Source organism: Triticum urartu, chromosome 7, assembly GCF_003073215.2.
Source record: "Triticum urartu cultivar G1812 chromosome 7, Tu2.1, whole genome shotgun sequence".
NCBI classification, from domain to species: Eukaryota; Viridiplantae; Streptophyta; class Magnoliopsida; order Poales; family Poaceae; genus Triticum; species Triticum urartu.
In genome coordinates, this window is record NC_053028.1 from 137,159,418 (window position 1) to 137,183,044 (window position 23,627).

General features: G+C 41.9%; 3 protein-coding genes and 1 long non-coding RNA gene across 23 annotated transcripts; 3 read left to right on the forward strand and 1 right to left on the reverse strand.

Moving 5' to 3' along the window:
* The first annotated feature begins 891 nt into the window (after nucleotides 1–891).
* On the forward strand, nucleotides 892–1,437 carry LOC125523157 (defensin Tk-AMP-D4). Its single transcript, XM_048688213.1, has 2 exons — nucleotides 892–1,031; nucleotides 1,162–1,437. The coding sequence occupies exons 1-2, from the start codon at nucleotides 977–979 to the stop codon at nucleotides 1,329–1,331; spliced, it is 225 nt and encodes a 74-aa protein (XP_048544170.1). The 5' UTR covers nucleotides 892–976; the 3' UTR covers nucleotides 1,332–1,437.
* A 3,341-nt stretch (nucleotides 1,438–4,778) lies between these two features.
* Nucleotides 4,779–8,028, forward strand: LOC125519766. 3 transcript variants are annotated; one of them, XR_007288313.1, is made up of 2 exons: nucleotides 4,779–5,149; nucleotides 7,697–8,028. XR_007288313.1 is itself a non-coding variant. In XM_048684521.1 (2 exons), exons 1-2 carry the CDS (start codon nucleotides 4,837–4,839, stop codon nucleotides 7,794–7,796), a joined length of 408 nt encoding a protein of 135 aa, XP_048540478.1. In that variant the 5' UTR covers nucleotides 4,806–4,836; the 3' UTR covers nucleotides 7,797–8,028. The 3 variants fall into 3 exon arrangements, 1 of the variants encoding a protein (XP_048540478.1); XR_007288312.1 differs by having other exon boundaries at nucleotides 4,779–5,144; nucleotides 7,685–8,028; XM_048684521.1 differs by having other exon boundaries at nucleotides 4,806–5,144.
* Nucleotides 8,029–12,002: 3,974 nt separating this feature from the next.
* Nucleotides 12,003–13,573, reverse strand: LOC125519765. The gene has a single exon (XM_048684520.1). It carries the CDS (start codon nucleotides 13,387–13,389, stop codon nucleotides 12,178–12,180), a length of 1,212 nt encoding a protein of 403 aa, XP_048540477.1. The 5' UTR covers nucleotides 13,390–13,573; the 3' UTR covers nucleotides 12,003–12,177.
* A 2,918-nt stretch (nucleotides 13,574–16,491) lies between these two features.
* LOC125521795 lies at nucleotides 16,492–21,722 on the forward strand. 18 transcript variants are annotated; one of them, XR_007289438.1, is made up of 10 exons: nucleotides 16,492–16,800; nucleotides 16,959–17,080; nucleotides 17,739–17,838; nucleotides 17,903–18,115; nucleotides 18,349–18,565; nucleotides 18,642–19,214; nucleotides 19,762–19,874; nucleotides 20,171–20,439; nucleotides 20,514–20,616; nucleotides 21,295–21,722. It is a non-coding gene; the product is annotated as an uncharacterized LOC125521795 (long non-coding RNA). The 18 variants fall into 18 exon arrangements; XR_007289441.1 differs by having other exon boundaries at nucleotides 19,786–19,874; XR_007289442.1 differs by having other exon boundaries at nucleotides 18,642–18,829.
* The last annotated feature ends 1,905 nt before the right edge of the window (nucleotides 21,723–23,627 follow it).

Here is a 23,627-nt window from a genome sequence, read left to right on the forward strand (position 1 = left end):
AGCGAGAGGAGGCGAGCGAGGGCGCATGCGGGGCGGTCGACCGGTGTCGGAGGGTTTCGGGCGCTGGGCGCTGGCCTTGGGCCAAATGGCTAGCTGGGCCGGTTGGGACGCTCCTGGGCCGAACCCAGTTTTGGTCCAGGCTGCGGTGAGTGCGTGCGTGCGTGCGTGTTTCTTTTTTTTTAACCGAACACTAAAGTGGCCCTAAATAATTCAAATGAATTAATAAAAACACCAAAATAATTTCTAAAATAACTATATAATATTTAGAGCCTAATGAACATTAACTTACGCACAGAACATTTTGAAAATATTTTGCTAATGCAATTAATGCACTTTTTGCATAAAAGATAAATACTGATAAACTCCAAAACTTCAAATAATATTCAAAATAAAATTTCCCACTCCTTTATAAGTTTGAGGAAGCCATCTTATCCCCTCTCATTTGTTTTTCTCGAGTGAAAAAATATTAGTTGAATACTTCAAAAACTCCAAAATGCAAAGAAATATGATATGCATTGAATGATTCTATTAACATCCAAATTTAATAAAAATTGGGATGTTACATACTACCCTATAAAAATATGTTTGCTTAGCCTGCACCAGCGTAAATTTACGCACACACAAATAAAAAAGGCTGTACTATCTATGTTTTCTTGCGGGGAGTTACTACACTACCCTACAAAAATATGTTCGCTTAGCCTGTATACCAGCGTAAATTTAGGCGAACACAAACAAAAAAGGCTGTACTATCACTGTTTTCTTGCGGGTACTCAGTTATTACACTACCCACTCAGTTATATTACCCTAGAAAAATATGTTCGCTTAGCCTGGAAGCAAGGAAGATACGGAGTATATGCGTGCCACTGCAAGTATATAAGCAAGCCCCCGTCCCTCCTCTACATTCATCCATCATACAATCCATCTTGAAGGTCTTAATCTGTCATAGAACCCTCTCAATCTTTCACAGGAAAACTAGATGGATCGGTCCATGAAGGTCTTTGCGGTCGTCTTCCTGCTCCTTGTGGCCACAGGTGTGTATGTTGTACTTACTGTTTAAGATAACTGATAATACTGCTAAATTATGTATCAAAACGTTGTATATTTTGGAACGGAGGTAGTATGTGAGGTGGCTGATTTGCTCTTAACAATTTGCCCGTGTAGGCTTCCAGGGAGCGGTGCAGGTTGCTTTGGCGAGGGACTGTACTTCACAGAGCCACAAGTTTGTGGGGCTGTGCCTGAGCGACCGCAACTGTGCAAGTGTTTGCCTGACCGAGTATTTCACCGGAGGCAAGTGCGACCACCGACGTTGTGTCTGTACCAAGGGCTGCTAGATGGCCCGTAATCTTCTTGCACACATGCTTCCGTGTAATAATAATAACTGCTGAATAATAAGACTAGATCTGCATCTATGCATGTATGATGCATATGTGAGTGCTACTCCTAGAAAGTACATGAACATCATATAATCCGAACAAAGTTTCAGCAGGGAACCAGTTCGAGTTGAATAACCCAACACTCCGGAACCGGAGCGGCTACCGTTCTCGGGATTGAAGCGAATATAAGCTTAAAAACTGGAACAAATGAGACATGAAACTTTACTGGAAGTCTAGAAGGGAAGTCATATTTCGTAAGAAAGAAAAATAAATCGTGGGAGTAGACATAGCACCACACCAGAAGATTTGGCCATGACTTAGTGCAGAACCAAAAGTACCTAAGAATCTACACAGATTACAAGAACCGAACTTGCAGGAGTAACTTTTGCAGAATTGCTGCTATGTATACAGAAGTATTGTGGAGACAAGAGATCTAAGAATCTAGTTCGGCAATCTACATATTTTAGACCAATTCATTGTGTTGAGCTGAAGGACATCATATGACAAAGAAAGTAACACCCAGATCTGCTGTCCAGACTCACATACCTCAGTCACAGAACAAAATATACGAGGATGGACGACAGGCCCGAGGTGTCATTTTTACAGCTCAGTTTAATAATTTGGGATAAATCTATGGCTTCGTGTAATTAATTTTTAAATTTATACGTTTCCTTAAAAGTTTTGCAACCAGAATGTATATGGTTTTCTGGATGAATACGGTTTCAACATATAGGGTCTGAAATAAGAGAGACGTAGCCTAAACATCCAACATTTTATTTCTTCGTGCCCAGACCAGTAAACAACCCATGGCAGTTCTAACACTACTAAATTAACTAAATGACAAAGTGAAGAAATCATGGTGGATTGATAGTTTCGTCTTATAAAGCTTTCTTTTTAGCTTATCCAGAACCGTATAGTCTGTCTAACTATATATGAGATCTCTGGTTTTCAGAACTGTCATTCTATAACGTTGGCTCCCACATATTTTTGGCTTGGTTTGTGCACAGCCAAGAAAAACTTCTCACATAAAAATTTAGCCCAAAAAGATAGCAGTAAACTAATGCAGATATGTCGTGAACATTTTCTAATTTCCTAATTGTTTTTTGAATTTGTGAATAAAATCTGAAAACGGGGACAATTTTTTAAATTCTGAACAGTTTTTGAAAAGCAAAACATTTTTTGAAATTGCCAAAGAAATCAGAAATGCAATTATGTTTTAGTTTGCGAACAAAATTTGTAAACAGAAACATTTTCTGAAAATTTCAAGCATTTGTTAACATTTTAAACGATATTGGAATGCCAAACATTTTTGAAGAAATATAAAAGAAACTTGAAAAGGAAAAGAAGTAAGAAAAACAAAAAACCAAAAACCCACAAAAACCAGGTACAATAAAAAAACGTTTTAGGAACCTTCTAGAAGGTTCTCAAAACCGCTCAGGAACCTTTCCTAAACCGGGATCAGTCGAACACTTTACGGGCCGGCCTAGAACGGTCGCTCTGTGCTCTGTGCTCGGTCTCGTCGCTTGCGGCGGTCCAGTTCATCAGCTCAAAAAGCATCCTTGTATGCGAAGGTGCTCCCTCAGATCTAGGAATGGTGGATTCTCTCCTTTTTCTCTGGCGTTGCCTTGGCGATGGCAAAGAAGAATGGTGGACAACGATTTACGAGGCGCAAGGTTCTCTCCATGTGAAATTGTAGTTTTACTGGTTACAGGAACATTGGTGCAAAAATGTAAGACACCTATGTATGTCTCATGTAATGACTGTGTATGTACTCACTGTAATATGTTTCTCTAATGGAATATACGATGGTTATTTTAAAAAAAGCGTCGATAAATCGACGCAAAGAGCGGTGAATACGAAATTTCGTATATCATGGGGATGCCTTTACGTTTCCGTGGCACTTCATGGGTAGTGGGCCAGCCCAAGTACGCAAGTGAAAAGGCCACTACAACTTGTAAATGCAAATGATCCATCTCTCTCTACAAAGAAGGAAAGAAAAATCCCAATCAATTGTGGAAATAATCACAACTTGCCCAATAAAAAAATTCTGTGATACTGGAATAATATGTACTCGCCAAAATAATATAAGAATTTACATATGCACGTCGATGCTATTTCCTTGCTTCTACTTGTTTTCAGTATCTTTTAGAAAATAAAGTTTTTTTTCCTTTTCAGTGCCTAATTCTTCCATATATTTGCAAAAGGAAGCAAAACATAGCAGCAACGTACATAAACATGCCGCATCCTATATCTATATAAAATAAAATGTAAGATGACTAAGAATTACACACAAGGTGTGGCCGCTCTTCCTATTTTCACACGTTTTTTTTTGCTAGCCTTTCTATTTTTCACATGTCATTTGCACTGCCCTAAATTCATGCACACACAAACAAAAGAGTTGCACTGTCCCTGTTTTCTTGCGAGTACCAGTTATTACACTACCCTACAAGTTGCTCAAAAGAAATTATTACACTACTGTACAAAAGCAGGTAGTCACTTAACACTACCCTACAAAAATATGTTCGCTTAGCCCGTAAGCAAGAAAGATATAACAAGTATATAACAAGTCCCCCTCCCCCCTCTACATTCATCCATCGTAAAATCAGTTTGAAGGTCGCGAACATTTTCTAATTTCCTGATTTTTTTTGAATTTGTGAAGAAAATCTGAAAATGGGGAGAATTTTTGAAATTCTGAACAGTTTTTGAAAAGCAAGGACATTTTTTGAAATTGCCAAAGATTTTCAGAAATGCATTTTCTTAATTTGCAAACAAAATTTGAAAACAGAAACATTTTTTGAAATTTTCAAACATTTTTCAGAAATGCATTTTCTTAATTTGCGAACAAAATTTGAAAACAGAAACATTTTTTGAAATTTTCAAACATTCATTAAAATTTTAAAAAATATTGGAATGCCAAATATTTTTTAAAATAAATAAGAAACTTGAAAAGTAAAAGAAGTAAAAAAATAAAAAATAAACAGACAAGAAAACAGAAAAACCCATAAAAACCAGGCAAAACCGGCCAGGAACCTTTCCTAAACCGGGATCGGTCGAACACTTTACCACCGGCCCGGAACGCTCTTTCTCTACTCATGAAGCATCGGTAAATCGACGCAAAGAGCGGCGAATAGGAAATTGCGTATATTTCATCTAAAAAAAGGAAATTTCGTATATAATGGGGATGCCTTTTAGTTTTAGGTTTCCGTGGCACTTCATTGGTAGTGGGCCGGCCCAAGTACGTAAGTGAAAAGGCCACTACAGCTTTTAAATGCAAATGATGCATCTCTCTGTAAAGAAAATGAAAGAAAAACACTTTTACTAAATTTCAGTCGTCTGTTTTGTAATTGGCTTCAGGTCGTTTTTGTGGCCATCAGATCATGTACCAATCTCGGCGTTGCTCGCCTCTTCCTTCTGTCTGTGTTTCTCTTTTTTGAGAAAAGAAATCAGTCTGTCTGTGTTTCTCATGCGTGCGTGCTGGCCTGTTGGGCTTCAGGTGTTTTGGGTTATGGGCTTTTACTGGGTTGCGGAGGAGTGCCGCCGGAGGAAGTCGTCGGCGGCGGCGTTCAACGGCAAGGGCTGGCGGCAGGTCATGGAGGGCGGCCAGCTGCCGGCGAGCAGCTCTGAGAAGAGGGAGGTAAGCTGCGGGGAGCACCGGGAGGAAGGAGAGAGTAGTCGGGAAAGGAGGACGGCGAAGCGTTTCCGTCGGGTCCGCCACCAGCAATTGCTCGTCGGAGAGGCCGGAATCAGTCGTCAACGTCGGTCGGGTGGAAGGTACGGTGAGTTATTCCCCTCTCCCCCATGAGTTTTCTCGCTCAGCTTCACTTCATTTTCCTACATCTGTCATCGCGCGCGTATCCGATGATTTTTTGTATGGTGTCTGTTCTTAGCTCCCACACCAAATTCATGTGATAGCACAGCGGCCTTCCGATTGTTAGGTTACTGAGATTGCGGTGTTCGTGCCCAGGGCTGTGTGTTCAACTTTTCTTAATTTCTCTTCTGATTTGTTGTATATTGGGGGAACTCAAACTCAATAAATTTATCAGTCATTCTTGTATTTTCATTTCTCAGTCCTGTGTTTCAGTTCATCCAAGTGTACTTCTGTGTTTAGTTCATACAAGTGTAGTGTGTTTAGTTCATACTGCAGGGAATCAATCCATTCAAACCATGCATTGTTGTGGTCCAATAAAAAATTGTTGAGCTAGCTAGCTTAAAGAGCGAGTAATGAAAGGAACTAAGTAATGCTGTTCCCTAGCTATCTTCAGATAGCAGTGAGCTTAATAGTTGCATAGACGTATATATGTAGTTTTGAGTCTGGATGTGGCGTGTGAAAACAACACATGCATCATTAGTAGCACTATGATTTCGAATGTACGAACTTGGTAGGACATGCAGGAGGTATTAACTTTTTTGTCCTAAATCTTTAACCCCTTAATTAGATAGTGCAGTATGTAGTTCCAGCCTGTGAATAATTGACAATAGAAAAACGTTTCAGTGGGAACTACTCCCTCTGTCCCAAAATATAAGAACGTTTTTCATACTAGTGCAGGGAGTAGTAAGTAAGCAAGCAGTATTCAATGTCCGTGGACTGAATGTTGTGCGTGAAGTTTGTGGGAGTTCAGGGGGGTTGTGTAGTTTATGCGTGAACTGGTAAGTTACCAAGAAGTAGCTTTACTTTTTTTATGTTGTTTATGGAAGTGCAGGGTGGTTGGGGACTGTATGAAGTTTTCATCAGCTACTTGTTTTTAGCAGTTTTCGCGTGCAGTGAAGAGAATTTGAGTGTGTTCTTACTGCTTGGTACTTTTTTTTAATTCAGTTAGTGTGTCAGTTTTTCAGTTCCTTTTTGCTTTTTTGCAATTTGTAGTATTTATTCTTCAGTACCTCAGAATCAGCACCTTAGTATTTATTTTGGTCTTTCAGTTATTTGTCTCAGCTTTTTAGTATGTTCAGTTTTAGTTGTTTTAGTAGATCATTTTCTCGGCTTTAACGCTGATTCACTTTTAGTCCTTTTAGTAATTCATTTTCTCAGTTTTAATGTATTTGTTTCAATCATTCATTCAATTTTCAGTTTTTAGGCATCAATATTCCTAAGGATCAGTACCCTAAGTGTTTTAGTTGAGTTCTCTTCAGTTATTTGTTAAGTCTGCAGTTATTTGATCAGTGTTTATTCTTTTTCAGTAGTAATCTTCTATATGTGAAGTTATTTCAGTCTCAGTCCTCACTATTAGTTATCGGTAATTAGTTTTTCAAATATGTTTTCAGATCAGTCATCAACCATTTTTTGTGTTAAGATCAGTCTCAGTCATTTATATTTTTATCAGTTGCTCATATTTCTTCATTTCTCATCCTTCTATTCAGTCCTTCTTTCTTAATCTCTTAGGTTCTTAGCTTTTTAAGTTTTTTCAGTTTCTCTTATTCCCCAAGTTTCTCATACATTTTTCTGTCTTCTCTAGTTCTCTGTTTCATCAGTTGCTCTTATTTCTCTTTTTTTCATCCTTTTATTCAGTCTCTTAAATTCTTAATTCCTTCGGTTTTTCAGTTTCTCTAATTTCGCAAGTTTTTCATTCATTTTTCCGTCTTCTCTGGTTCTCAGTATCATCGGTTGGTCTTATTTCTTCATTTTTGCATCGTTTTATTCGGTCTCACTTTCTTAGTCTCTTAGATTCTTAATTTCAATCTTTCTTCATTTGTTCATATCCAGTCTCTCTTTAGTTTTCTCAATCTTATTCAGTCTGTCTTCAACTTCTTTTGCTAGTCTCTTATTTTGATCTTGCAGTCAGTACCCAAAGGCATAAATTATGTTCAGTAAGTCCCTCCCCATTCACTTTGTTTTTGTTATTTTTCACTCACTTCCTGCTTCGTCTTAGGCACATAGTATTTTCTCTGTCATGTGCAGCAGCAAGTGACTCTTCATCTGTTTTATTTCTAAAATATGGCTAGAAATTTAATTAAGCTCTAGATGGGGAACATGGAGGTATGATTTATTTTCTAGTTGTGATATTCAAGTATATTTTTTTCGAGCATGGTGTTATATTTTTCTTTTTACGGCGAAGCAACCTGCACACACAAGCAAGAGGATGATCATAAAAATTCTTCTTCATCAAGAACCTTGTTATTATTGTGATCCCCGATAAAACCAAGCAATACACGGTGAAAAAACCAGATTTTTCTTCACTAATATGCATGAGTAACGTTGTGTATCATTCGCCCCGACGGGTCGCATTCTTTTCCGCTCTTGGATTGAATTTTTAGTAGTATATTATAACAAATCCTAAGGATCGGTACCCTAAGTGTTTCACTTGAGTTCTCTTTAGTTATTTGGTCAGTGTTCGTATGAGACATCAACGGATGGCTGCATCTACTTCAACCAGGGCTGGAAGGAGTTCCTCATTGGGACTGGTCTTGGGGTTGGCACAAATGTGCTAATCACCATGAAGATCAATGTGCTCAATGAACTAAACATGATGGTTGCCCTTGACACCATCTAAGTACCAGTTGAGGTCAATAAACGGAGTCATAGCAGTAATTGGGGTACTTAGCCTCTAAGTAGTCAACTATCAACTATATGTAATCGGCCTCGAGTCCTGAACTAGTTTGAACGTGTGTTGTTGATGTGTCGCAACTTTTATCATTCCCGCAAGTGAACCATATATATATATATATATGTGTGTGTGTGTGTGTGTGTGTGTGTGTGTGTGTGTGTGTGTGTGTGTGTGTGCATAGTTTGTGGTTTTGTAGACCTACATAGTTTTTCTTTTTATCTTTTTTGATTTATTGTTTTTGTTTTTTGAGGGAAACAGCGGGACTCTGCTGCATATTTGTTGTTGATTTTTAGAATAATAATACAAAGAGTATTTGTACAAAAAAGGGGGAAAAACAAGCAGGTGAAACTAAAATACAACAATCTTCGTTTTTGTTAGTATCTTCTCACATAATTTTTTCTCCCTTTTTGCTAAATGTTTGGTATGTCAATCTTTTTCTTTTTAGGTCAGCGCAGCAGGGAAGTGGATCTTTTGTTCATATTGATTCTTTTATTATTTTTCGTTCCAATCTAAAGATATACATACATGTAGGTAGTATTATACAGATTATATTGGTGTTCATTTCTTCAGATTTATGTTTTCATTCTGCAAACAATGGAGGCAACATGTATCTTCATTTTTGCATTATTTTTCCTTCCCTTTATAATTAAGTGTGTACTAGTGTATGCTGCTTCAGTTCTTTTTCTTTTGGAGGGTATGCTGCTTCAGTTTTACATGCAATTGTGCAGCATGAACATGTTCTATTTGGTTGGGTGTGGAGAGAGAATTTTTCTTTTTTGAGGGAGGGTGTGGGGACAGGTAAGCCGATGAGAAGTAACGAACTGGGGGTGGTGAACTTTTATGCTGCTGGCTCGGGGAGGTGGGTAATTGTTTTCATTTCGGGCCATACAGGATGGGCTCAGAAGTCTGCAGTCTGCACTGAACCCAAGTGGCCATTCGACCTGAACAAGAACTAAAATCAGACGAATTTTCTCTCCATCATCTGAACGAACTGAAAACAAACAGGTACACGTGTTAACCAGACATTGGACGAAAATGTGACCTGAGCCAAAATGAAAATCAGACGTCTGATGATTAGGCACACCCAAACACTTTTACTAAATTTCAGTCGTCTGTTTTGTAATTACAACTTGCCCAATAAAAAAATTACTGTGATCATTGTCAAAAATGTGTATTCGAAATAATCTGTGCTCACCAAAATAATAAGAATGTACATATGTACGTCGATGCTATTTCCTTGCCTCTACTTGTTTTCAGTATCTTCTAGAAATTAAAGCATCTTCTTTTTCAGTACCTAATTCTTCCATATATTTGCAAATGGAAGCAAAATATAGCAGCATTGTACATAAACATGAAGCATCCTATATCTATATAAAATAAAATGTAAGATGACTAAGAATTGCACACAAGGTGTGGCCGCTCTTCCTATTCTCACACGGTTTTTTTTGCCAGCCTTTCTATTTTCACATGTCATTTGCACTGCCCTAAATTCACGCACACACAAACAAAATAGTTGCACTGTCCCTATTTTCTTGCGGGTACTCAGTTATTACACTATCCTACAAGTTGCTCAAAAAAAGTTATTACACTACCCTACAAAAGCAGGTAGTCACTTAACACTACCCTACAAAAATACGTTCGCTTAGCCTGGAAGCAAGGAAGATATACGCATGCCACTGCAAGTATATAACAAGCCCCCCTCCCCCCCTCTACATTCATCCATCGTAAAATCCAGTTTGAAGGCCTTAATCTTTCATACAACCCTCTCAGTTTTCCACAAGAAACTAAATGGATCGGTCCATGAAGGTCTTTGTGGTCGTCTTCCTGCTCCTTGTTGCTACAGGTGCGTATCCCGTACTTACTACTCCCTCTGTCCGAAAAAGCTTGTCCCTCAAATGGATGTCTCTTAAATGGATGTATCTAGCATCAAGTTAGTGCTAGATAAATTCATTCGAGGGACAAGCTTTTTCGGACAGAGGGAGTATTTAAGATAACTGACAATACTGCTATAATTATGTACTACTGTATGTGAGATGGCTGATTTCCTCCTATGAATTTGGCCGTGTAGGGTTCCAGGGAGCAGTGCAGGTAATTTTGGCGAGGGAGTGTAGGTCAGAGAGCAAAAAATTTGTGGGGCTGTGCGTGAGCGACACCAACTGTGCAAGCGTTTGCCTGACCGAGCGTTTCCCCGGAGGCAAGTGCGACGGCTATCGGCGATGTTTCTGCACCAAGGACTGCTAGATGGCCCCGTTTTCTTCTTGCATACATGCTTCCGTGTAATAATAACTGAATAATACTAGATCTGCATCTATATCTATGTAATGTACGGTGCATATGTGAGTGCTACCTCTAGGAAGTACTCCCTCCGTTCCGATTTACTCGTCGTGGTTTTAGTTCAAATTTAAACTAAAATCACGACGAGTAAAACGGAACGGAGGGAGTACATGAACATCATACAATCCGAACAAAGTTTCAGCGGGGAACCAGTTCAAGTTGAATAATCCAACACTCCGGAATTCGAGCTCCTACTGTTTTCAGGGTTGAAACGAATATAAGCTTAAACTTGCAGGGTTAACTTCAGCAGAATTGCTTCTAATTCTGCAAAAATATTGAGGATAAAAGAGATTTAAGAATCTAATCTACCAATTTACATATTTTAGACTGATATATTTGTGTTGAGCTACAGGACATATCCCAGATCCGCTGTTGAGCTTCACATGCCTCAGTCACAGGTCAAAATATGCGAGGATGGACGACAGAAACAAGGTGTCAATTTTACAGCTCAGTTCAATAATTTGGGCTAAATCTGTGGCTTCATGGGATTAATATCAAAATATGTACTCCCTCCGTTCTCTTTTGTAAGACGTTTTAGACAGCTGTCTGTCTAAAACGTCTTACAAAAGTAAACAGAGGGAGTAGTTTTCCTCGGAAGTTTTGCTACCAGAATGTATACAGTTTTCTGAACGAATAAGGTTTCACCATGTAGGGTCTGAAATAAGAGAGACGTAGCCTAAACATCCAAGCTGTAGCTTGCTGTATGCAAGGCCTAACATCCAGCATTTTATTTCTTCATGCCCCAACCAGTAAACAACCCATGGCAGTTCTAACCCTATTAAATTAATTAACTAAAGCTTTCTGTCTAGCTTATCCAAAATCATATAGTCTGTCTAACTATATATGAGATCTCTGATTTTCAGAACTGTCATTCTATAACGGAGGCTCACACGTATTTTCAGCTTCGTTTGTGCACAGCAAAGGAAAACTTCTCAAAAATAAATTTAGACCAAAAAGATAGCAGCAAATTAATCCAGATATGTATTTATCCAAAAACTTGCTAGTTTCAACTAACTTCCAGAATAATGGAAATGAACAATGTACTGGAACTAAATTAGCCAAGCAAATTATTTCAAGCAAATAACACAAAAATATATACATATGCATCTGGTTGTGAAGAATCTAAGAAACAAATAGGTAAATCCACTATGAAATTTTATTCAACAATCCATACCTAGCTACAGATGGAAAGTTGGCGTGTAAAGCATAGTTCTTCATCAGTTAGTAATGCTGTAACTGATAACTCATAGCAAAACTGTAAAACATTGCAGGAATGAACACTGGATATGACAAACCTTAGAACACTTCTTTCTTACTACAACTTTCTACAACAAGTGTCAGCACTTCCTCTTTACCTATGTTGTTCCACAGAACAGCTCTGTTGGCATTTTCAACAACAGCTAGAAGAGTAAGTATCAGCAAGGCCTGGAACACTATCATCATAAGGATGCACAAAATCGTGTGGAGTATGCCAATCGAAATAATAAGTAATATACAGTACTGTATTAGGGAAGCTGTTGATACACATTACAGAGCATGTTTGTAATGCAGAATTCCACAAGAGTAACAATAATAAGTTTATTTCCTAAAGGAACAGGAAGATTCTAACGTCCCAACTGAGACCTAAAAGACGCTGATAGTTGTCTGATCTTAGTACAAAACGCAGACTGAACAAGCCAGGTTCAGAAACTTGTGTATTAGCATGACATGATGAAGAACCAATTCATGACTGTGCCATGCTTTCTTCTCTACTGGATGACGACCAAAACATATTCGAATTCAGAAAATATTAGCAACTACAAAACTGCAAGTGACATACTATAGTGGACACCCAACATCCAGTTAGAGTGTTAGTAAACAACACAGAAACAGGACTTGCCAGCTAGCTGTGCAGACTCCAGAGTGAAAACTTCATTGTGAAAAAAAAACAGTTAAATACTATTCAAGCCTGTTCTTGGTTCTTGCAATCTGAATCTAGTGGGCACTTCCCCTTTGAGAGTAGCAGCATAGTCTTCAGCAAGGCGAGGCGCAGCTTCCTTGTGAGGACGTATGAACTTGTCCACGAATACCTTCTCACTCACCTGGGCTGCGGTGTAGAAGCTTCGGTTAGGCTTTAGCAATCCATTTTCTTTAAGGAACTTCACAACATAGTACCGAGGTTTGAGCCGGGCCTCTAAGCTATAAGTGAGCATTGCCGGCCTGTGAGCAATGTACTCCGGCTCTAACCCAACCTCGGACATCAAGAATTCCGACATGCGCAACAGCCTCTCCTGGGAGTTCCTCAGCACCACAGGAAGCTTGGCAACAGCAATGGCCACCTCAGCTTCCGACCATCTGAAAGTCTTCTTCAGGAACTCCACCTTAGCAGCAATCTTCTCCTCGCTGAGGAATGCGACAGCCAACAGCGCGTGCCTGAACATCGCAGAGCCACGGGGCACACCGACATCTTCGGCACGCGCCACCATGGCCTGGATGCGCTCTGGCTTGCTGGTGAGCAGCCTCGGCACAGGGATGCATAGCTTGGCAATATCACAGTCACCTAGCCCGCACTCCCGGAGGAGCGCGACGTTGGGCTTGACAACGTTCTCCAGGTCGGAGCTGAGGAGGTAGGAGTTGTACTTGAGCGCCTGGAGGAGGTTCTCGAAGGAGCCGAAGAGGGGGACGTAGTACTGCAGCTTGGAGATGATGGTGGGGCGGCGGAAGCGGGCGGGGTCGACCAGGACGAGGCGGGCGATCTGGGACGGGGAGAGCCCGAGGTCCCGGAGCTCGGTGAGGCGCGGGACGAGGGTCTTGTCGACCTCGGAGCAGAGGAGGAGAGGGTCGTACACGACGACGGCGGCGACGTCGGCGTCGGAGAGGCCGAGGTCGGAGAGGAAGGCGAGGACGGCCTCGGGCTTGGAGGGGGACTTGAGGCGGGAGAGGACCTTGGAGGCCTTGACGGCCTGCGCCGGGGTGAGGTGGCAAGACGCGACGAGGTAGTCCGCCACGGCGAACGGGGCAGGGCTAGCCGACGCCGCCACGGCGGCGGCGGTGGCGGCGAATCGGGTGTTGGAGAAGAGGCATCGGTGGCGGAACGCGAGTAGGGCACTTGTGGCACGGGGACGGAGAGAGAGGAGGAGGACGTGTTTCTGGAGGAGAAGCATGGCTGGCGGCGGCGGCCGAGGCGACAGCGGGGGGAGGGCGCGGCGGCGGCGAGAGTCGGACAGGGAGAGCGAAGAGATAGCGGCTATCGTCACGCCAAATGTTATCTTTCCAATTTTTATGAGCAACGGTAATTCCGCGAGCGCCAGTTTTCTGGCGGTTGTAGGCGAGGAAAAGATAAAAATCAAACGTCAAATTTTCTTACGTGACAAATCGAACGGTGCAAATTATATTGTCATGGGGATGTTAATTTTTGCGATGAAAAGTTAATGCGTAGAATTGTCTTGTTTGCTAAATGAATGGGACACGTCCCACCAAGCAGTTTGATCAGAAATGAAGCACTAGACCTATCGAAAGCCATCGATCCTAGCAGAATCTCAAGGTCACATAATCTAATCATGTCATCTCTTTTCAACAAAAAAAAGAATAAGGAAGCAAATTGTTCAGAAACTGCTAATTTTTCCTTCTAATCACTTCCCTGTCGCCTCTTTCCTTGCGGTGTTCCCCAAACCAAGCTCACCATCCACCCACATCGCTCCCCATCTTCGGATTGGACTCCAGCCAACAAAGCAGTTCCTCCCCATGCCTCCCCACCACACTACCCAGTTCCGCGACGACGCTCCTCCCTGATCCATCGTCCTTTTGCTCCGATGCGGAGCGGATCTGGTAGATGTCAATCGTTCGGACTTGGTAAAGGTTGTCGCAACACCTGTAGTAGGACAGAGGACTTATCGCGATGCCCGCGGACCAATTTGCTATGTCTCTATCGCTGACGTCGGTCAAAGATGCCACGTGGATTGGCATGGGTCTTCCTCGGCTAATGAGACCTCGATCCCGAAGTCTTCAGAGTATCTTTTTGATAGGCGCACTTTCTCTTTTTTCGATTTTCTCTGACTTGACTCGGCTTGACCTACTCGACTCAACGGTTAGAGTATTGCTTTCGTACAACGAGAGTCATTGGTTCAAATCCAATCGTAGGTAAAATCAGCCGAAACCCCCGCTTTTGCCAGCATGATAGCAAGCACAGACTGGCATCAAGGAGTAGAATGACCAAAGCATCAGTTGCTTCCACTTGTTTGTTGCCTTCTGGGACCGACAGACAAGGTACCCCCTGTATTCGTGCCAAGGTATTGAGGGGGATAGAGAGGGTTATTTTTGTGATTGGGTCTTTTAGTTGCTTTGCTACTAGAGGTCTAGGTGGTCAGGGATTTAAAGGCCTAGAATAGGTGTGAGTGGTAGATAGGCCGCCTTCACGATCTTCTACCTTCTATCTTTATCCAAAGTCAGGTAGGGTGGATCGCTTGAGTTGCTTAACCGTCCCTTTACCCGGTGCTCATGATGCGCTACGGAACCTCCGCCATTCTAGCGGTCAAGTTATATAAGATTTGGTTGGAACTGGAAGATGGAGATATTACTGACCATGACGTAGAGGTCGAATTTGATGAGAGCATAGGAGGTCCAGCAGACGCCGTTGAGGAAACTCACCAGTGACAGACTTACACCCTACCTGCCTACTCGGATTACTGAAGGAGCCTATTTGAAATTCAATACCGGCCTTTTTCGAGGATACGAAACGAAAGGCGGGGCGACACTACATGTGCTCCATTGCGGCCTTAGGGGGCGCAACCCCCCATCTCCATCTCGGTTGGGCCCTGGGTTGCCATCTATCTTCCCATCCCCCGACGGAAGACCAAGATTTGTCCATTGTTTTCCTCCCTCTTCAAAGTGCCTCTCATCAGAATCAAAGGGTATTGTACTTTGACAATTCACCCAACCCCTTCCCCAAGCGTGTGATTAGCATATGTGCCTGCTTATGATCACAGCCATACTCGATGTTTTGTAATGTCAATTTTTGCATTTAGGCCTGTAATGCCTACTCTGCCTAGTACTAATTGGTTCATGTGTTCATTGTGTGCATGTTAGTGTTCTGCTCTTCATGTACTATGTCAGATAAGAATTAGAAAATAATAATTTTTGGGATAGCAAACATTATGGTGCTTCCTACTCCATAGATATGCATCCCCATTTGACGGCAATATTTGTATTCATTTCATTTTCTTCCGAGCTTCCAGATAAGACTAATGATGCACCAAGTTCCCATTTTCATGCTTCTGATTAGCTTGCATTCACAGTATGCTTCCAAGTAACAGTACTGATGTACCCAGCACACTGTCTCATGCCTCGTATTAATCGCGCTTCCACATTATATTCCTTTTGTTTCATTTTGCTTCTTATTACCGTGCGTCCAGATTCTGCTTCCAAGTATTAGTACATATGTACCCAGTATACTTTTTATGCTTCTTTCGCATCATACTTCCACATTAAATTCCTTTTGTTTCATACAACTAAAAGTTTATTTTCACTCAAAACACTTTATTAAGGTTTGCTAACAAAGTAAATTTCTTATGTTCTTAGTTGACTCACTAAAAGTTTACTTTCACTCAAAACACTTTATTAAGGTTTGCTAACAAAGTAAATTTCTTATGTTCTCAGTTGACTCACTAAAAGTTTACTTTCACTCAAAACACTTTATTAAGGTTTGCTAACAAAGTAAATTTCTTATGTTCTCAGTTGACCCGCGACAATGAAAGAGGATGAACCCCAATGGATACTCAAGAGCATATATGTGGCTGGAAGGTTACATGATCTCCATCAGGAAAAACACGATACTCGATCTCGCGGGTTAGGTGCGCCATTTTTGTTGCGTCGGGAGAGAAGCATCCGATCAGGAAGCACTGTTTGGAAGGGTGTGTAGAGAGAGAAGAGATTGTACCTCACGAGATCAAATTCTTATATGGAAAGCATTTAATCATGGTGCCATAGAAGGGCTCATCTAAGATTAAGAAGCAGATCTGACGTCCATTTGGTTTCCAATCGAATGGCCAAACACTGGTATGATAGGATGCAAAGCATCAGCGCTAGTGGTTCCCAAATAGAATTGAACATATAAACCTTGAAGAACTGCTAGGCAGGACCGAGCCATCCACGTCGCCCTATAAACTCTCGTGCCACCGCCTGTTAATTTCATGCCCCTCTGAGGGCATTTTCGTCATTTCGCATACGGGTGTATAAAAGGCAGCCGCTCCGGTGGAGGTAACCTACCCTTCCGCCCATCCCGCACTCGCGCCGCGTCCCTCTCCTGTCTCTCCCGACCGCGCCCGCCTCTCCTGCCGCCGCCGCACCTCCTCCACCCGGCCAGCCGCTGCCACTCGCGCTCGTCTCCTCCGGCCAGCCTCCGCCCGCAACCTCCTCCCTCCTGTTTTCAGAAGGGAAGGGAAGGGAATAGAAGAGGAAGAGCGAGCGGGTCAGGCGACGGGAAGGGAAGAGAAGATGGAGAGCGAGCGGGTCAGGTGACGGCCATGGCCATGGCGCTCGCAGATCCGTCGGCCCCGTCGTCGCCGCTGCGCTCGCAGGTTCCGACTCTTCTGAGCTACTGCTGCAAATGATATTTGGTCCCCATGGCTTCTACGAGGACCAGAAGCGTATGTCTATCATTAGAGCTTGGATAAGGGCAGGTGATGCAAGGGGTCTCGTCCTAAAATCATCTTTGTTGGTTTGGATGATTTTGCAGGTTTCTTTCAGCAGCCTCTCCTCTCGCCCAACGAAGGCGGAAGATGCAAGCGGCAGCTCCTCACCTAGCCGTATGGTGATGGATTCAACGGAGAAGAGGAAGCATGTTCCCTCCATTGCCTGGTTAGCTTTGCATCTCCACCATGTCTAAAGTTTGTGGCTTCTTCTGCTATCATTTTTGTTATGCCCTTAGCAAATTACTGTCCTACACATTCATGTTTGTCTTTGCCTATAAAAACCACATAATAATTTTATAGTTTTGTCTGGTCTTAGCTTTCTTTGTTTCAGCCAATCTAAACTGTAGTCATAATAATATCACACTGCATTCAGAAATAGCAAGAGGAGATAAAGCTAGGTGCTGCAAATAGGCCGGTGGTGAACCCAATTTTTAGAGCTGACCCTTGCTTGAAAGTTGGATGTACTCCCTGTGTCTATAGATCAATAGAAGGAACACCTAAAGGCCCTAAGATCTCTACTGTTATCCATAATTTGTTTTCTGTCCGTCCAGGCGAATTGGCTCACCTCGCTATGGAATTAGGAGAAGTCAGTTACTTGATCTGACTGTTTAAAGTTCCACGGTTTTTCAATATATGTTAGCTCTGTTCAGAGATCTAAAAGACTATCAGGATACACAAATTCTGAATGCAGTATGAAAGTACGTGTTGTTCTATGTTCTTGGGCGCCTAATAAGCTTAGGAAAAACACTGCCAAGCTTGCGACAGAAAAAGATACAGATGCTCACAATTATTATCTTCTGGTGACCATTTTAGGCTTGTTTCAGGAAGTAAGTATGCAAGATAGCTTCAGGCAAAGTGTACAGAGGCTGCAGCTGAAGCCGGACTTTGAAGGTTGCAAGTTGGTGGATCATCAGTTATTATCAGGTTCAACCCCTTTGCCATGTAATACTGTGGCGACACTGTCTCTTATGTATAATTGTGCACGCAGGTTTCTGTTGGAACAATCACTGAAAACGATGATAGACTTTGTCTCACATGTGCCGCTCACTGATGAGAAGCACACTGAAGTGAGTGGTGCTAGAGAAGGAGTGTCCGAGAAAGTACACCAATGATGCCCTGCAAGGTGAGCAGAAGCTAAGGAGATGCTCCGTGTAGCCCCTAAGAAGCAAAAAGGGAGCAAAAGAACATGTCCGCTTCAAGGGTAAAATCCTCTGTAATCCCTAATTGTGCTTTTGTGAAAATATGTGGATCAGTTAGATGTTGGACACGATTAATTTACTAATTATTGTTCGTACCTGTAGAAGTAATTTTGGTTAGGCACATTGTGGTTTCCTAACAGGAACTAAAATTATGTCCAGAAAAAGAGGAGAACTAATTACAGCAGAACTTGCAGTTCCTTGTGTTTGATTCCTTATAGATGGACGTTGGATACAGGAGTAGCCGCTGCTAGCAGATGTGCCATGAAGAAATTATAGTAGAAGGGCGATGCGAGCTACTGATTGTTGAATTAAAACTTGGATTGGATAACCAAAAGCATAATCAGAAAATTGGGTCAAATGCCTCTGCACCGGCATGGCGGCCGCCGTCGCGGCGCTGGTCATTTGCTCTGTCCTTCTCCCCCTCGCCTTCCTCCTCGGTCTTCACTGCAACGGTAAGCCACCTCCACCATTACCTGCTTCCCTCGTCTGACTTGCCCCGGCAGATCTGTGCTGATCCTGTGTTTGTAGGGCATGGATCAGAGGAACGCGCAGCCGTCATCATCAGCACCATGAGATTTCCCGCACCAAGTTTTGAGCTTTGTTTTCTTTCTCCTCAGCTTGCTGCATTTTTTGCTACCGCGGAGTTTGCGAATTTTCTGATGAATTTCTGTGTTGTATTTAGGAGGTAGGTCTCAGGAAGCACATGCATATGGATGGTCAGATTCACACGCTTCTCACCTACTCATTTGTTCCATGAACAAGCCCTCGACTTAGGGCATCTAAAATTGCAGCTTTCTTGTGCGACGATTAGTCTATATCATCCTTATTTGTTTACAAAGCCATGCAATTTAGTTATCTATTTATCTGTTACAATCAATTGGCTCATTTACCAATCTTCTCATGGCGCTTTATTCAATCATGTGTGCGTGCGTGTGCGCGTGCGCGTGCGCGCATGTGTGTGTGTAGGATGTTAATCGGTACCTTGGTTTTGAATTTCAAAGTTGAAGCGATTATTATGCCCAATCCCAAATGAACATTATTGTTTCTCTGAACTTGATCTTCTCAAATGGACACGTCAGGTCATCTCTCCTTACTAAAGGGGTTAGTTGCATAAGCATACATGATTCTATGAGCAAATTATCTTCACTAATCTATTTTAGAGAGATGTCTGATTAGCTGCACAAGCATACATGGTTCCGTAGGTAATTTGTTTACCCTGATCATCTTGCTATCCAGTTCTGTTGGTATGGTCTGAAACAGATTCACAAGTATTTATGATGATCGTTTGCATGGTGGGTCGTGCTAGCAATGTGCTTTGCGTATACATGATTCAAATATTTGTTAGGTGTTTTAGTTTACACATTTCTCCTGAAAATCTGTATATGTGTATGCAGTCATTTTTTAATTGGCTTAGTTTACACATTTCTCTTGAGAATCTTCATATCGAACTGTAATAGTATGTATAATATAGGTTCGTATTTTTCCATTACTTCTTGCCCAGGTCTTCTATTTCTGTACCATACTGTTCTCGTGTCATTCCCGTTAGTTCTTATAGGGCCTGCAGATCAGCTCAGTTTATATATATATATATATATGCTTTTACTCCTGAAGACAATTTAATGATGTTCATTCTTCTTCATTCTTCCAGTTTACGAAAATCTCTGCCTTATAGGGCCGGTTCATATTGGCATGGAGGAGGCACAGAGGTTTATTTGGCTGGCCTTGAGGGGGAGACCAAAGCAAAACTTCAACATGTTCAAGGTGCATATACCCTGCTACTTGTGTTCGTCTCCCTACCTAACGTGGAGCACTATACATTTTGCTCAATAGTTAGTTACTTAGTTTACTGGAAATTGTGATAGTCAGAGCACATACATGCTTGATTTTACTTCAGTTAGTAGCTGTATCCAGTAGGAACTTATTTGTGAAAACTAGACCTGGAGAAAGAATGCAGCCCTGTTTTGTGCAGATAACTACTTTTGGTTACATACTGTTGGCAAATTTAGCAGGCTTATACAATAAGCTTCTTCATTGATTTGTTATTCCTAAACCTGTAGTTACGGAGATCCATGAGTTTCATAGAACATATAAACGCTGGTGGGCAACCCGCCGTGCTGGGGACCTTCGCGCGCGCACGATCGCTGGCCGTTCGATCAGCTTCTTCGATCGTTTTTCACCCTCAATTTTTACTATTCACTTCTATCTTTTGTTACAACTTTGACTGCTTTACCGGGTGGCTGCCATTGGGCCCATAAAATCATTGGTCCACGCAGCAGCGGAGTGCTCATCAACTCGGTCTGTGACAAGCAGCAGCAGCAGCATCATGGTCTGTCCCCTCCCACCCTCTCTCGATTTCCTCTCTTCGCTTCCCTGACCACGTCTCATCTCTGTTGGGTCAAGGTTGGGTTGGAGCTACATTGGCCAGCCACCAGGACGACGCTGATAGCCAAAGAAAGCTCATTCCCCACCGCTGACAGCCAAAACCGCTCTTGTGCTCATCAAGGTCCCTTTCACCTCTCTAACCTCTGTGTTAAGTCTGTCTGGTTCTAGGCCGATTAAGGTTTTTTGTTTTGTTTTCGCTTCCACTCTGTTTGATTTAAGCGTGGTGGCCAGATCCTCTTCAGATGTCCAGTTGAGACACCTACCCATTTCTTCTCTTTTTTCTCATGAGAGGAAGAGGGGAGGATGCTCACTAGCGAAGTACTATACTACTACATTTCAAACCATAATAAAGTCCTTCAGTAAAAACAAAACAAGATTTTCAGCGTCGCAGTAGCAAAATTCCAGCATCCACTAGCCACACAAAAAAGTATGTGTCCAGTGATAATATAACGAGAGAGGAATTCAAGGATTAGCTTATTATTAACCTATGTAGTGTATGCACTGGTAGTTGATGGAGTTTCAACCAACAAGCATGGAGCACCTTCTTCTTTCTATCTTGTCACTTACCTGATAACCTGATAATTTGGTAATTCTCTCTGTAATGTCATTCATATACCTGATAAAGCCAATTTCTTTGGGCCTCTCTGTCATTCATATGTTCAGTAATGCAATCTGAATTATTATGTAGAGGTTACTCCAGTCCTCACTATTCTTCTATTTGTCTCTGTTTAGTGTTTTACTTTTTTTATCAGCGGCATAATAGATAACCATATCTACATTTGTCTCTGTTTTCTGTCAGGTTAATCAATGTATAGGACTGCACTTTTGTGTGTCCTTTCCTTCAAGCTGTCATTCAATAGAAGAGAGGAGCGAGGCCTCGATCCAGACTCAGGAGGAGACGAGGAGCAACACCTATTTTTATTGTCCGTCAAGCGCTATTATACTTTGCGGTTCCAGCCACCTGATCACTAACCTGAATGAGTAAGTAGACCATTTTATATGATGGTCTTGCTTCCTTTTGTGATCATGTATCTATGTTAGATCCGGTGAAAAAAGGCGGCTTCCAAGCAGAGGATGCGGCAGTGTTGGCCACGTTTGGTTTTCATAAGCTAATAATGTATCCCTTCCTATCTACTTCCTACGTGTACCACATTGTAACTAAGCATCTATGTACCAGTAGTAAAGACTTGAGTGTCTGAATATTCTCACAATAGTTGTCTCCCTCTCGCCCTTTGCGCCATTGGCGCAACGAGTCATCTAGTTGAGATAAGGATCAAAGCAAAGCATTAGCCGTCCGATGGCTAGTGGTTCCCAAATAGAATTGAGATAGGGATCAAGAGATTGCAACAGACGTTTCCTAACGAAAATGTTGTATAGGACCATGGTTCATCCGAATCTAACGCTCAGTGCCACACATCAGAAGACAGCATTTTTCGAGATTTGTGCATGGCAGGTGTGCTAAACCATGGCGGGAACGATCAACAGACATGCTGAGAAGGATTCCGCGTTAATAAACCTACCGGCCGCTACCATCAACTGAATAAAATAGTGGACTGGCCTCGGAAGAAACAAACGTTGTCTCCCATATACTCTCCTGTTCACAATTGTTTAAGCCTGGCCATACCTCGGGCCGAGCTGGGCTTTGGGCCGGGCCTAGCCAAGCCCGACACAAAAAACCCAGACCTAAGCCCGGCCTGGCCATCGGGCCTGTTTTCTTGGCCTGAGTACAGCCCGAACACGTAAAAGCCGTCGGGCTCCGGGCCGGCCCAGCCCGACCTTCAAAAAAGTGCAAAAATGATGGGCTCGGGCCCGGCCCGGCCATCGGGCCCAAAATCTAGGCCCGAGCCCGGTCCGAGAGCATCGTCAGGCCGGGCCGGGCTTCCCATGGCCATGTATATATGCTGGTCAGCTGTGTCATGCATGCCTGATCAAAACGAGGGATTCATACATGCGCCTAGGGAGAAGGAATAGCATAATAAAAATATAGAGAAGAATCGAAAGCTCGCACAAGGATTCAATCTTTGGGGCTGTTTGTTTCTAGGCCTAGTATTGCCACGCTTTCTCATACATTTTTGCCAATCTTGCCTAAGCTTAGTTTATCAAAATGAGAGCCATAAGTTGGCAAGCCTAAAGGCATCTCCAACAGTTTGTATGTTATTCTTGTTGGTAAAATGTTCATGTCATCAATCACAAGCTATCATACAACTACTTCAATGGATTGTATTTAAATTGTCCAATAGAATGTGAGGAAATAAATGTGGTTGCTCTTTATTTTACCTTGGAGTTTATGCAAAATTTGTTGGTTAATCTACATACAACTTTGCTCTCTTTCCGCATTTATTTCATGCCACATCATCACTATGTCCTAGGTGGCAAATTTACCAACACCTATCTTACAACCGTTGGAGATGCCCTAAGAGAATCTTGCCACACTTTGTGTGTGTATACCATGTGGGGCTCAAATGTGGCCTGCCTAAGGTGTGGCTTGAACCAAACACTTACTTAAGTCAGTCAAACTTGTCTATGGCAACCTTTAACAAAGTTAGTCACAAACCAAACGGTCCCTTTGTACCATCCATGGTCCATTGTAAATAATTTTGTACAGATATATTGAAGACTAATAACTCTAACTACAAGAAACTGAAAAAATATCATTTTCTGTACATGATTCAGAACAAAAAATATAAAATGCTTTTAGAACTATTCGAAAACTAATCATTTAATAAAGAAAAATCATAGCAGATCGTGGCTCGTGAGCTCAAGTAAAGATTCCATGATGTACTACCGTGGGGTGTTTCGTCAAAAAGAAACTCCACACATCTCTAACTAGTAATTCGGACTGTAAGAAACTCAAAAGATATTAGCTTTAATACAGGGTACAGAACAAAGCATGTACTTCCTTCATTCTTAAATATTTGTCTTTCTAGATATTTCAAATGGCTACCACATGCAGATGTATATAGACATATTTTAGAGTGTAGATTCACTCATTTTGCTCCGTATGTAGTCACTTGTTGAAATCTCCAGAAAGACAAATATTTAGGAACGAAAGGAGTAGTTTATTTTTGATAGAAATATTTAAAACTTTTCCCTTTTTACTTTAGCCCAAGAAGAACAATGGCGTTTAATACA